The sequence below is a fragment of the Salvelinus alpinus genome, chromosome 18 (assembly GCF_045679555.1).
Source record: "Salvelinus alpinus chromosome 18, SLU_Salpinus.1, whole genome shotgun sequence".
Classification (NCBI taxonomy): Eukaryota; Metazoa; Chordata; class Actinopteri; order Salmoniformes; family Salmonidae; genus Salvelinus; species Salvelinus alpinus.
Genome location: NC_092103.1, coordinates 33,632,697 through 33,647,822, shown reverse-complemented (window position 1 = coordinate 33,647,822; position 15,126 = coordinate 33,632,697). Strand labels below are relative to the sequence as shown.

At 40.9% G+C, this 15,126-nt stretch overlaps 1 protein-coding gene across 2 annotated transcripts; it reads left to right on the top strand.

Moving 5' to 3' along the window:
* Positions 1-5,607: 5,607 nt before the first annotated feature.
* Positions 5,608-13,603, top strand: LOC139544215 (ankyrin repeat family A protein 2-like). Of its 2 annotated transcripts, none has more exons than XM_071351086.1 (9): positions 5,608-5,719; positions 6,388-6,791; positions 6,940-7,098; positions 7,247-7,312; positions 7,522-7,619; positions 10,217-10,342; positions 10,469-10,535; positions 10,803-10,883; positions 11,714-13,603. In XM_071351086.1, the coding sequence occupies exons 2-9, from the start codon at positions 6,509-6,511 to the stop codon at positions 11,767-11,769; spliced, it is 936 nt and encodes a 311-aa protein (XP_071207187.1). In that variant the 5' UTR covers positions 5,608-5,719; positions 6,388-6,508; the 3' UTR covers positions 11,770-13,603. The 2 variants fall into 2 exon arrangements, with proteins under 2 accessions (XP_071207187.1, XP_071207186.1); XM_071351085.1 differs by having other exon boundaries at positions 5,614-5,719; positions 6,519-6,791.
* The last annotated feature ends 1,523 nt before the right edge of the window (positions 13,604-15,126 follow it).

Here is a 15,126-nt window from a genome sequence, read left to right as displayed (position 1 = left end):
CCAATTAAGGTTTTGCTCGGGCACCGAATGACCTATCGAGCCGAAACTTGGGATTTGAGGTCGCCTCACATAGGGCTAAACATAATGTGAAAACTGGACCCGCAGCTAGAACATAACTACGTATTATTTATTTTATTATGGTTTAAATGGAAGGCGCTGTGAATTTTGGGCCTGCTCTGAAATATGTGATAGTTGGCTTCTAAACGAGTTGGAAAAAGTGAGTTTGGAGTCAGATGGTATCAGTTTGGTGTCTGAAAATATCTAATTGGCTGATGGACACTCACTTGCTAGTTGACTTTTGTGCATTTGCAATATGTTTCAACAGTGAAAAACCACCAAAATAGCATTCTGAAATCACCACTAAAAATGACATCACCATAGCCGTGCCAAGTTCAACGAGATGCCCCGCTTGACCGTAGCTTGCTCGGTCTGAGCGCAGCGACAGTGACAAGAAGATGACCCTTGACCTACATTTCAAGTCTTTTGCTTTTAGGAGACAGAGAGAGAACTGTTAAGGTTTAGAAGCACAATTTGACCTCAGGAACGTTCCTAAGGTCTCTGTGCAAGCCTAACATTGACCGTGTGGCATTAACTCTTAACAGTTAAAAGAAGGTGTTTACATCAAACAGTTTACAATGACATCTCACCCCATAGGAACACATTGCCTGCACCCCTAAATTCAACCTGAAGCCTATGTGGGTTATGAATGTCTTATGAACCTGTCTTCAATGACAATCCATCAAGCCACTATGAGGTCTACCTGTGTTGATTCTAAGCTTCCTGGAGCAACCGGAAGTGATAAAATCACCCTAAAAGTGTTTTGCCATACCCAACCAGCAGTTTGTGATATATAGTGCATTCAACCCTGTGTAAATCAGTCAGTTCTTAACGTATAGACTTAAAACTCAGGATTCTGTAAAAGCATACCCCGATCAGGATATGTATTTACTTATAGCTTCCTGTGCCAACCGGAAGTGCCTTAAAATGGGGTCATAGGTGCTGTTTCGAAGGTTTAAAAAAGTCAGATCTTTCCAAAACTTTAAATGTGTGAATCGGTCAACCCTCATGAACTGTAAATCAGTAATTTCGCTAAACAGATGTCAAAGAAAAGCTCTCTCACACACACACACACACACACACACACACACACACACACACACACACACACACACACACACACACACACACACACACACACACACACACACACACACACACACACACACACACACACACACACCACACAGCAAGGATGGAGTGAAAAAGTATGGTGCTTAAAGACACACAGAGCCTTAAATGCTTTTAGGGGGGATCCAGACTTCCATACCCGCTCTGGGAGCGCTATACTACCGCCCCAAATCAATGGGTGCTGGCCTGAGTGATTTATGGAGGTTTTCAAAAAATATTCTGTTTTTTCTTCTGGAAAATATTTTATGTTTTTTCTTCTCGAGTCAATGGCCTGAGTGATTTATGGAGGTTTTCAAAAAATATTCTAAGTCCAAACTTTTCATGCACCTGGTATTTTTTTGGGGTTACCAGGCGTCATTTTTAAAAACGGTTGAAATTGCTTTTAGGGGGCATCCAGAGTGTCACATGACCGGATGAGGTAACTATTCTTGTTCTTCTTGTAACTTTCCGGTAGGCTAGAAGCTTTCCGGTGTTTTGCTGCTCGACACAGGTCGACGCAGTTATTGCACTTGATTTATCGTTATCGTAACCGTAGGTGCAGCCAAGTGGAAATACGAAAGCTTTCTAGCTATTTCGCACTGACGGTAATTTGAACACAAGAACGTTTCTAGTGAAAAGGTGCTTACACTCAGAGCCATGTATTTACACTCAGCCACCCTAGCCTTATTACGGATTAACGTTTTGGTAATTTTGGTTGGCCAACAAAATGTAAGACTACAATGACTGCATACGTTTCCCCAAATGTTATACGAAAAAAAATTTTTTTGTTATTGATGGACAATGGCAAGGCTGCCATTGTATTTTCAGTTACATTCTGTTCAATAAAAATGGTTTACACGTTTATTTTTTAAGAAATACATGGAACTACAACCGAATAGAACACCATTAACCATCATGCATTGCTTACATTCATTCTATCCTGAAAAGTCTGTTCAGAAAAATCGAAAACAGTACATATAGGCATAAAACCACAATGTTTTAATAGGGATTAAATAAAGACAATATATATATAACCTCTTATGGTTAAATGCTTAAAAAAAGACAAAATATCTATATATATTTATAACGTAAAATAAATAAATACAGGCGATCGCGTCTATGGTTGTTGCAACGGCTTGTGTGTCGCCTACTGGTTAAATTCGTGTCTTTTCGCACGAATTAAGTAGCACAGAAATTTGTGTATTTTCAAACGAATTGAACCACCCCAAAAATGCACAAAAACGCACGAAATCTGCTGAAATACATTTTGTACATATATGCGCGAATTGAATGTGAGGCTGGGCTGGTTCATTAGGGCCTATGGACTAGAAGAGGCATATGTGCCATCCAGCAGCATGGCATGGTCTACTCCCTTGTTACCCACCCCCCTACCCCAGCCCCTTCTCGTAGGCTAAAAGCCCCACTACCCATCTAGCCCTTGACCACCAGTTATCCCCGGACCCTGTACGCCCCCCTACCCCAGCCCCTCTCCTCGGCATCCCTGCCTCTTTTTTTCTGCAAGGAGATCATTACATTTGTCTTCCAAGAACAACAGATTATGGGCCTTTCTGGTTAAGCTCCTCTTAACCTCTCAAAAACACTGGAAACTCACAAAGCGTGTTTGGTTTGAGATGGTGCAATTGGTTCATTAACTTAATTGAAACAGTGTAAAAGCTATCCCTATCTCTCTTGGGATGCTGTACATTTTTATTCATAGAAGGCTGGAAAAGAAACCATTTCCCTTATTCTCAACTTTTCGTGTTCAGACTTATTTTAGACCTATAAGGCTTTTCTCATTGATCAGACAGCACGTTATAAGTGTATGGAATATATTGTGTATGAAATATACTATACAAAGACAAGATCCCACAACAGAAAGTGGGAAAAAGGGCTGCCTAAGTATGATTCCCAATCAGAGACAACGATAGACAGCTGCCTCTGATTGGGAACCATACTCGGCCAAAAACAAAGAAATAAATAGTCCGGTGGCCATTTAGTAAATTGTTGGGCAAAGTTGTTCGGAAAGAATTCTGACCCCTTGACTTTTTCCACAATTTGTTTACGTTACAGCCTTACTTAAAAATGTATTACTTTTTTTTCTACATCAATCTACACATAATACCCCATAATGACAAAGTGAAAAGAGGTTTTTAGATATTTTTGCAAATGTATTAAAAACTGAAATATCACATTTACATAAGTATTCAGACCCTTTGCTATGAGACTCTAAATTGAGCTCAGGTGCATCCTGTTTCCATTGATCATCCTTGAGATGTTTCTACAACTTGATTAAAATCCACCTGTGGTAAATTCTACTGATTGGACATGATTTGGAAAGGCACACACCTGTCTATATAAGGTCCCCCAGTTGACAGCGCAAATCAGAGCCAAAACCAAACCATAAGGTCGAAGTAATTGTCCGTATAGCTCCAAGACCGGATTGTGTCGAGGCACAGATCTGGGGAAGGGAACCAACAAATGTCTGCAGCATTGAAGGTCCCCAAGAACACCTCCATCATTCTTAAATGGAAGAAGTTTGGAACCACCAACACTCTTCTAAAGCTGGCCATCAGGCCAAACTGAGCAATCTGGTGAGAAGGGCCTTGGTCAGGGAGGTGACCAAGAACCTGATGGTCACACTGACAGAGTTCTAGAGTTGACCTGTGGAGATGGGAGAACCTTCCAGAAGAACAACCATCTCTGCAGCACTCCACCAATCAGGCCTTTATGGTGGAGTGGCCAGATGGTAGTGGCCAGACGGAAGCCACTCCTCAGTAAAAGGCACATGACAGCCTACTCGGAGTTTGCCAAAAGGCACCTAAAGACTCTCAGACCATGAGAAACAAGATTATCTTGTCTGATTAAACCAGATTTAACTCTTTGGCCTGAATGCAAAGCGTCATGTCTGGAGGAAACCTGGCACCATCCCTACGGTGAAGCATGGTGGTGACAGCACCATGCTGTGGGGATGTTTTTCAGGAACTGGGAGATTAGTAAGGATAGAGGCAAAGATGAGCGGCGCAAAGTGTAGAGAGATCTTTGATGACAACCTGCTTGAGAGCGTTCAGGACCTCAGACTGGGACGAAGGTTCACCTTCCAACAGGACAAAGACCCAAAACACACAGCCAAGACAACACAGGTGTTGCTTCGGGACAAGTCTCAATGTCCTTGAGTGGCCCAGCCAGAGCCTGGACTTGAACACTGATCGAACATCTCTGGAGAGACCTGAGAATAGCTGTGCAGCAACGCTCCCCATCCAACCTGACAGGGCTTGAGAGGATCTGCAGAAAGAATGGGAGAAACTCTCCAAATACAGTTATGCCAAGCTTGTAGCGCCATACCCAAGAAGACTCAAGGCTGTAATCACTGCCAAATACATAGTAAATACTAGCGGTTGGGATAGAGAGATGTGCCCCAAATTCCCTGACAGGGGTCTAGCTGTAAAAACACCTAGACAAACACCTAGACAAAAACAAAAGTGAACAGTGCTTAATTTAAGCATACACTCTAAGGCAGGACTTGACAGATTAGAGATAAATATTTGTCATATCCCCCTAAATCAGATGAGCATTTTGCAACTTTGACCAGTGACGGGGAACCTCTGACCGCCTCAAACAAATGTGTAATTCCAGATTATTCAAGCAGAAATAACACACTTCAAATGGCGAGATGAACAGATTTTGCAGCACAAAGGAAACACTTAAAATAGCAAGCTAGGTCAATGCATGTTTTTAATTTGATCTGAATGGTACCATATACATTTATACATACTGTACCTTTCCCACTCCATTTTAGAATGAAATTAGGAACATAACATTTAAAAAATCAAAGATTAGATAAACACCTACCACACTTCTGCCTGGTTCTATTTTCCTTGATACATTTAATAATGAAACATTTCATTTGATATATGTAGTTCAAGGAAAATATGTCATTATTGTTCTAAAGAACCTGTGGACTTGGAAAAATAACTTTGCATAAACCAACTTTTAGCATTTGACCAAACTGTGATCTCTAGTCTCACAGCAGTGTAACCGGTGTGAGCGTAGCCCAATCTATTATTCAACATTTCGTATTAAAAGGGATTAAACAAACATTGCAAAATGTCATGTTAACTTTAATTCAACATGATTTAGGTTTTTGGCGCTGACACAGGTTAAACACAGGTCCCCAAGGCCTCAACGATTTTGATGCATAGGCCTACATGGGGTCTTTTGGAAATATCAGTATTCTACCTACATTTTTAGTCCGTAGTCTGTTTGTGTATCCAATTTAGAGGTGTGGTTATTTTAGTGTAATTCATTTTACCAATTCATCCATTAATTACCATTAATTTAAGTTAAAATACAAAAATCTGTTTTAATAGATCTTTCACTAGAATAAAAAAAAAATCTGAATAGCATCGTTCACCCATACCTTTAAATCTGTCACGTGGAGAAAAAAACATTGATCTGAAGAAACTGCTCATGCGCGAGAAACATCAAAACAAGCACAAAGCCAGCTGTCAAATCGTTGCAACACCGGTGAACATTACACAAAATGTGTTACTAGGTAAGAAATCATTCTGTGTTATTGTGACTCACCTTACTACGGTTTTCTTTGTGCTTGTAATCAGTACGTTAGTTTGCTTGTAAGGGATTCTGCTGGGTTTGTTAGCTAGCTAACCATGCTAGCTAGCCAACACTAAGCCAGAAAGACTGAAGTATTTCTGACTTGGTTAGCTAGTTAGCCCTCGTTCACCCAAAAGGGCATATCTTGAGCTAGTTAACAATAACGTTAGCTAGACAGTTGGGTTTCGTAAATCGGACAGAATTTGGTTGAAGGTCCAAGAATTAGCTAGCTAGCTCTTTTAAAACTAGCAAGTTGCATAGACACTGCTAGTCTCAACTGACGCGGAATACAAGCCTTCGAACTTGTTTTTGCACGCATGTTGTTATTTAGGAATGATCATTGTCTGTTCACTTACAACCCCACTCTCTCCTGTTGGATTTATGCATAGCATCACTAACGTTACCCATTTTTTTTTTTTATTGTTGACACTTATTGTTTAAAAGGTATATACACAGCACATAGACAGTAGTAATTCATGATTGTTGTAATATTAAATATCTTTTTTTTACAAAAGAGATCAGCTTTGCATGCTTAAATTGATGACATAGGCACACACTAACTTGAATTAACGTTACCACATTCTGATGTTGCTTTTGTATCCATTCAAGGCTTTTAGACATATCTTCTATTGGAGACCGGATGTGGTGATCAAAGCGTTTATTTACCAGATAGATCACATCCACCCAGTGCAGAGTTGACCATCTGACTCACTGTGTCACTGCCTCGGTCATGGACACAGGTTCAGTAGCAGGTAGGACCAGTTCGGTCTCCGAAGAGATGGAGGGGATATGTGTGATGCCAGATATGAGCAACATCAAGTCAGAACACCCGGGTGAGAGTGTGGACGACACAGGTGCACAGAACGTGGCCATGGGGATCAAGTTCATCCTGCCCAACCGCTTTGATATGAACGTGTGCTCAAGGTTCGTCAAGTCGCTCAATGAGGAGGACAGCAAAAACATCCAGGACCAGGTCAATTCCGACTTGGAGGTGGCGTCTGTTTTATTTAAAGGTACCAACTGACTACCAAGTGTTGATGCACTCCTTATTTGTATTACAATGTGATTTCCATATTTGACCCCAGAAAATCAGAGGAGATATTTTGCTCCTCAATTGAGCTTAGCTGATGGTTGATGCTATATCTCTTTTGCCTCTTTCAGCCGAGTGTAATATTCAGACGTCGCCCTCACCAGGGATACAAGTGCGTCATGTTTACACCCCATCCACCACCAAACACTTCTCCCCCATCAAACAGTCGACAACACTCACCAACAAGCACCGTGGAAACGAGGTGTCCTCCACTCCTCTTCTGGTCCACTGTAAGTACCTGAGCTCATCCTAAACTAAAAAAGTTTGTCACATGTCACTTACCCTCTTAAACATAGACTACAACCTAAAACGTACTTGACTCTAACATTGAATTATGGCTGCTTGACCTCTGACATGTGACTTATGCCTTCTTTCCAGCCCTGTCCATTCACCAGCTGGCAGCACAGGGAGAAATGGTGTTCTTGGCCAGCAGGATTGAACAAGGTGGCAATGTCCCTCAGGGTGGAGTTGTATTTATGTCTGTTTGTTAATGGTATATTGATGTTGGGCTCGTTACAACCATGAACAGTCACATAATTAACAGTTGGTAAGATAAGAATAACATTTACTCAAATGTCTATAAAGGGCTTCATGGGTTGACTAGAAATATGTGAAACATGTTACTGACCGCTTTGATGTTTGTATCGCTGTAGAGACAGTGATTAACCTGCAAGACGAGGAAGGCTTCACCCCCCTGATGTGGGCCGCAGCACACGGACAGATAGCTGTCGTAGAGTTCCTGCTCCAGAACGTAAGAAAAACAACATGTTGAGACATGCACTATACACTACCGTTCAAAGGTTTGGGGTCACTTAGAAATGTCCTTGTTTTTGAAAGAAAAGCACTTTTTTTTCTTTCCATTAAAATAACATCAAATTGATCAGAAATACAGTGTAGACATTGTTAATGTTGTAAATTACTATTGTAGCTGGAAATGGCTGCTTTTTAAAAAAAAAATGGAATTTCTACATAGCCGTACAGAGGCCCTTTATCAGCAATCATCACTCCTGTGTTCCAATGGCATGTTGTGTTAACTAATCAAATTTTATCATTTTAAAAGGCTAATTGACCATTAGAAAACCAAAGAGGACAAGTACATTACAGTGTCTAGTTTGAGAAACGGACGCCTCACAAGTCCTCAACTGGCAGCTTCATTAAATTGTACCTGCAAAACACCAGTCTCAACGGTGAAGAGGCGACTCTGGGATGCTGGCCTTCTAGGCAGAGTTGCAAAGAACAGCTCTAGTTCACCCAAGAGCGGGCCTATCTTGGGCTAGCTAACAATAACGTTATCGTTAGCTAGACAGTTGAGTTTCTTTATTATTTCCTTAGACGTATTAGCTAACTATCAGTAATCGTAAGTCAGACAGGGATGCTGGCCTTCTAGGCAGAGTTGCAAAGAAAAAGCCATATCTGACTGGCCAATAAAAAGAAAAGCTTAAGATGGGCAAAAGAACAGACACTGGACAGAGGAACTCTGCCTAGAAGGCCAGCATCCCGGAGTCGCCTCTTCACTGATGTTGAGACTGGTGTTTTGCGGGTACTATTTAATGAAGCTACTCCCTTCACAGAAAAGCGCAAATTGGCCCTAACCAGAATAAAAAGAGGAGTGGGAGGCTCTGGTGCACAACTGAGTAAGAGGACAAGTACATTAGTGTCTAGTTTGAGAAACTGATGCTTCACAAGTCCTCAACTGGCAGCTTCATTAAATGGAACCCGCAAAACACCAGTCTCTCTTTGTTTCTGGACATTTTGAGCCTGTAATCGAACCCACAAATGCTGGTGCTCCAGGTACTCAACTAGTCTAAAGAAGGACAGTTTTATTGCTTCTTTAATCAGAAACAACAGTTTTCAGCTGTGCTAACATAATTGCAAAAGGGTTTTCTAATTATCAATTAGCCTTTTAAAATGATAAACATGGATTAGCTAACACAACGTGCCATTGGAACACAGGAGTGATGGTTGCTGATAATGGGCCTCTGTACGCCTATGTAGATATTCCATAAAAATATCTGCAGTTTCCAGCTACAATAGTCATTTACAACATTAACAATGTCTACACTGTATTTCTGATCAATTTGATGTTATTTTAATGGACAACAAATGTGCTTTCCTTTCAAAAACAAGGACATTTCTAAGTGATCTCCAACTTCTGAACGGTGGTGTATATACAAAAGTATGTGGACAGCCCTTCAAATTAGTGGATTTGGCTATTTCAGCCACACCCGTCTTTGACAGGTGTATGAAATGGAGCACACAGCCATGCAATCTCCACTGACAAACATTGGCAGTAGAATGACCTTACTGAACAGCTGACCGCTTTGATGTTTGTATCGCTGTAGAGATAGTGATTAACCTGCAGGATGAGGAAGCCGAGTTCCAAACTGCCTCTGGAAGCAACTTCAGCACAAGAACGGTTCGTCGGGAGCTTCATGAAATGGGTTTCCATGGCCGAGCAGCCACACAAGCCTAAGATCACCATGCGCAATGCCAAGTGTTGGATGGAGTGGTGTAAAGCTTGCCACCATTGGACTCTGGAGCAGTCATCTGGCAGTCCGATGGACAAATCTTGGTTTGGCGAATGCCAGGAGAATGCTACCTGCCTGAATGCATAGTGACAACTGTAAAGTCTGGTGGAGGAAGACTAATGGTCTGGGGCTGTTTTTCATGGTTCGGGCTAGGCCCCTTAGTTCCAGTGAAGGGAAATCGTAACGCTACAGCATACAATGACATTCTAGACGATTCTGTGCTTCCAACTTTGTGGCAACAGTTTGGGGAAGGCCCTTTCCTGTTTCAGCATGCTAATCCCCCAGTACCAAAAGCGCGGTCCATACAGAAATAGTTTGTCAAGATTGGTGTGGAAGAACTTGACTGGCCTGCACAGAGTCATAACCTTAACCCCATCAAATACCTTTGGGATGAATTGAAACGTCGACTGCGAGCCAGACCTAGTACCCTAACATCAGTGCCTGACCTTACCAATGCTTGTGGTGAATGGAAGCAAGTCTCTGCTGCAATGTTCCAACATCTAGTGGAAAGCCTTCCCAGAAGAGTGGAGGCTGTTGTAGCTGCGAAGAGGGGCACTACTCCATATTAATGCCCACGATTTTGCAATGAAATGTTGGGCAAGCAGGTGTCCACATACTTTTGGTGATGTAGTGTAACAACCCAGCAAATGACTATTTCAGAGATATGCAGCATACAGTCAGATACTGTTACCTAAAATGTACATAAGACAGGAAATCACCACAAATAACATCAACATACTATATACAGCATGTATTGTTGAATCCGTTTAGCCCAGATGCTTTTCTCACCAATGGTGTCTTCCATGTCCTCTTCCTTTAGGGAGCGGACCCCAACCTGTTGGCTAAAGGCAGAGAGAGCGCTCTGTCTCTGGCCTGCAGCAAGGGATACACAGACATCGTGAAGATGCTCATCGACTGTGGGGTGGATGTCAATGAATATGACTGGGTAGGAATGTTACATCAGGATTTTCATCTGTATTCTTGTGTATGGCTTAATTTTAATGTACAGTATGTCAAACCAATCATAGAGCAACATTTGTTCCTGTTGAAGATTTCACTCTTACGGTTTCAGAACGGAGGGGTTCCCGTTCTCTATGCTGTCCATGGAAACCATTTGCGTTGTGTGGAAATTCTCCTAGGTAAGAACTGACTGACTGAGGGGCTGGAGCATGTACAGGAAGAAATGAAGCCCTGACTGACCTTCCATTCAGCCGACTAACCAACCGCATTGGTGGCAACTGTCACTTTCTAGATGAATGATTCTCTCTGACTTTTATTAACTGAGACAATATGTTGTGTTAAAAGCTTGGTCTGCACTGATTTTGATGAGAGATGTTGCTTATATTTAGGCTGTGTTGATCCAGTCAGGTCTGTAATCTGACATCTTCCATCCTTTCCTGTCACAGAAAGTGGCGCCGACCCCACCATTGAGTCTGACTCTGGCTTCAACGCTATGGATATGGCTGTGGCAATGGGCCATAGGAATGGTATACAAATATGCATCTCATACAGATCATATTTAGGCTATATACTTCTCATCATGAAGAACAAGTTCAAATATCATGACTAAAGAGTTCTTGTAGTCTAGGCATACATACATAAAGCGGAAATATAGCGTTTCTTTATTTGTGTTATGCCCGGTCTACTTTCATAAAGATATTGTGCAGCTACTTTCATAAAGATATTGTGCAGCGAGATTACTATCTTTGAATATGTTTAGAGAAATACAAGGGTATTTGGTGAGTTCCTTCTAGTCCGTGTATAACGGTAATCCCTGCCCTCCCCCCACATCCCCTCTTCCACAATCAGATTTCTGTGTTTTGATACAATTATGCAAATGAGGCCATTTTAGCAGGATCTCCTCTGATTCTAACAGTCTGGTCCACTGGTTCCACTAGGATCAGAAGTAACCTTTTTTTTTATAGTGCTGTGTAGGCCAAGGATAAACATGTCATCTGTTATGGTATCAGATCCCACCTTACAAACCATTCTCCAAATAAGCCCAGTAGCTGTTAAGATTTCATTACTTAGATGTTTGTCCTATGATCTGAACAGGAATTTAATGTTTAAAATGCTGGCATTTTGGCGCTGTAATTCAATGATCTTTTCTCAGTTTAAGGATAGCTTGAACTAACTAGCATTCCTATGTACATTTAATGAACCCTACCAGATATTTGCCCTTTTTGTTTGCTCAATACTCACCAAACTTTCAGACATTTGCTTTTCATTTTTTCTAACTTCTAAAACCTCAATTTTTGCATGATATCTCTGTGCAGTAGTAGGCTATGGCTGAAACATGTCTCTCTTCTCTGACCAGTTCAACAGGTGATGGAGGCCCACCTACTGAAGCTGCTGATGGGGATCAGAGAGTAACCCACTAACCTGGGGCACAAGAGGAGGGACTGCCTGTGAATATAAATACAGTGGACACCATAAAGAAAAGAGAAATAAGGCTGAGGATGATTGTGGATCATGTTTGAGACTGTTATCTGTTAGGGTGAAGCACAGGTGTGAATGGTTTTGATGAAGCATGTGAGTATTTATGATGGCCATGTCTCATGCAACTCAAATGTGTCAGTTTCAGGCCATCGTTTTGGATAGATGCCCTTTTCTATGAGTTTAGTTTGTTACAATGTAAATACGTTTTGAGCCAAATGCTAATGTAAGAAAGTAGTGCTTAAACCCAAACGTCTGCTCTAATCATGCATTGATATCAATGGAAGATTTTTGTGAAAGTTTAAGTGCACACTTTTCATTTGAGAATTTTGCTCCTCAAGTAATGGGTAAACACTATAAAGTTGGGATGAAATTAAGTAGATCAAATGGATTGCTTTAGGAAAAATGTGTGGATGCTTCTAGAGGTAGGATGTTTTTGTTTATGATTGACTTACATTGGAGGAAATGGGTTGTTTTCAATCAAAATGGTGAAGGAAAAAGGAAACCGCACACTGCTCTTGATAGTATCACTGATATTTAATAAGCTTACGTATCGGCCTCACGGCCATTGTCAGAGCTTTTGTGATTTAAAAAAAATGAGCACCCTTATGTAGACCTAGCCCAACCCACATCCGTTCCACACATCGAAAGGGGTTGGAGGCAAAGGGAAAAACAAATAAGTGCTACCAAATATAACAATATGGATTTCATAAATATTACAGAAGTGTATAAAAAAGATGTATTAAACACGTCTGTAAAACCACAATGAGAACATAGCAAGTTTTCATTAATCATTGGGTACAAAAAATATCAGAGTAATCTTAAATAGGCACATAATTCATGTTCAAATTCACAACATAACATACATAGGCATTTCATCATTAAGTCCTTTAGGAAATAATGTCTGGAGTGTGAAAATCCCAAAACATTCTCTTTTAGTCAGAGTATTATTAATATCACCTCCCCTGTCTGATATCTTAACTTTCTCTATGCCACAAAATCTAAAGGTAGAAATGTCATGCTTTAGGTCATTAAAATGTACTGCGACTGGATAATCCCTGTCGTTAATCCTGATTGAATTTTTATGTTCACTAATTCTCTGTTTGAGAGAGCGGGAGGTTTTACCGACATAGCAAAGCCCACATGGACATTTAATAATGTAAATAACATGGGTGGTGGAACACGTAATGTCATTTATTTGGAACCGTTTTCCTGTGTGTGGGTGGCAGAAATATTCATACTTCATCATATTGTTGCACTGTGCGCATCCTCTGCAATCAAAATGGTAAAAAATAAACAGCTTAACAAGAGCACTTTCTCAATCAAAAATGTTGTTAGGACTGTCTGAGAGTGGTCTAAGTGGGGAGGGGGGAACTAGCTGTTATTGGCAGAGAGGTTTGGAACTACTTATTCCATTAATGGATTTACCGCCTGGTGATGTCGTAGGCAGGCAAAAACTCCATCCCACCAAAACAGGCTGAAATTTCAGGTAGTCTTTTCAAACAACTCTTACACTACAATTGCATAATTTTCACAGTATTATTCCAACCTCAATGTGGAAAGATATATTAAACACAGGAAAATCATGTTTTTGCCTGCACTGGGCCTTTAACATACCACCCAAGGGTAAATAAGTGTTAAATATTGCTGGTGCTGCTTTTTTGTTACTGTAAATAAACGTTTTTTTTTTTATCACTGTTTTTATTAACATTGTAAACTATCTTGAGAGGGATAATCCACCCCGTAAATAAAAACCTTGAACTCCTGTCAATTTGGTGAAATCCTATGTTCTATCAATAGGTAACATGACTTTCCCCGTGATTTAGCTTCTAACTGGTCTATGTGAAATCAGGAAATAGTGTAGTAATGCATCATAGCTACAATAAAGACAGTACACTAAGAAGATGGGCAGAAACTGGTTCGCCGATAAAATCCTTGATACCACTTGGCTAGCTAAGCTCATGCGCAGAAACACGTTATTGGGTTGTGCCTCGCACAAGTGCATGCCGTCAAGTCAAAGGCACTCAAATAAAATTGTATTTGTCACATGCACATAATGCTTGTGTTCATAGCTCCAGTGCAGTAGTATCTAACAAAACAAAGTTGCTTAGGAGCTAGAAGCAGAGCTGCCATGTCTGTCGTCATCTCCTTCGATCTAAAGTAGTTTTTTTACGAAAATGAAAACATGTCAGTTTGTCACTTTACCGAGGTTGGGGTAATAACATGTTCAAATACTTAAGACATTGTCTCGATTCTAGGTTGTGCCTTTAAATTGAGAAAATTAACTAAGGAAGAATTTGTGATTTCTCATTGACTTCTCAAACCCCGGCCTGGTCTGCTTGTCAAGCGTTCCCGGAAGTCTTGTGATGTTGCGCCTCAGTTTATAAACTCAATGTACTAGATAGGGGATAACACACTATTCAATTTCATAACATTTAAACTATTACCTGCACTCCAGATCGTCAAATCAGTCAATATATGGTATGGGCATATTTGTCTAGAACACATTCATCCGTTTATATCATGACAAAGTATATATTACGCTTAGATGTGCTCAATCTAAACTGCACCAAATGATTCAATTACATTTTTCCTTCAAATACCATCTCGGGCCATTGTTGCCATACCAACGTACTCTGCACTCACTCTGGGCAGAGACGAACTGTAAACTGAACTCTTGAGATACTCTTAAATGTGTTTAGGTGATTATACAGCAAGCAAGTTACATAACATGCTGATATTGACTTACAGTTGAAGTCGGAAGTTTACATACACTTAGGTTGGAGTCATTAAAACTCGTTTTTCAACCATTCCACAAATTTCTTAACAAACTATAGTGTAGCGACCCGCACAGACAGCGGTGTGTTATGTGTTAGGCTATTAGTGGGTTGTGTTGTACTTACCAGTGTTCGCGGGGTCCGACATGCCAATCAACCTACTATCTGCCAATCACGGAAATGCCTGGAATGTTCTGATGCCGGGCATCCTGGTGGTTGGCGGAGGGGGGTTGGGCAGGGGAATGGAGCATTGGAAGTTAAGACCAGATTTAGCCGTTGTTCTTTCTCTTATGTCTGGCCTTCACAAGAGAAGGTCGCGGTTGGCTTGTGGGGTATCTTTCATTTATTTGGCGTGGGCTACGGCCAAACAGTAGCCTATGTAAAGCTGGGTTAATAAACCGTCAATTCGTAAACTCAATCCTCTGTCTGGACAATTGTTCCTTTATGATCTAGTCAGGTCATTACAATAGTTTTGACAAGTTGGTTAGGACATCTACTTTGCGCATGACACAAGTAA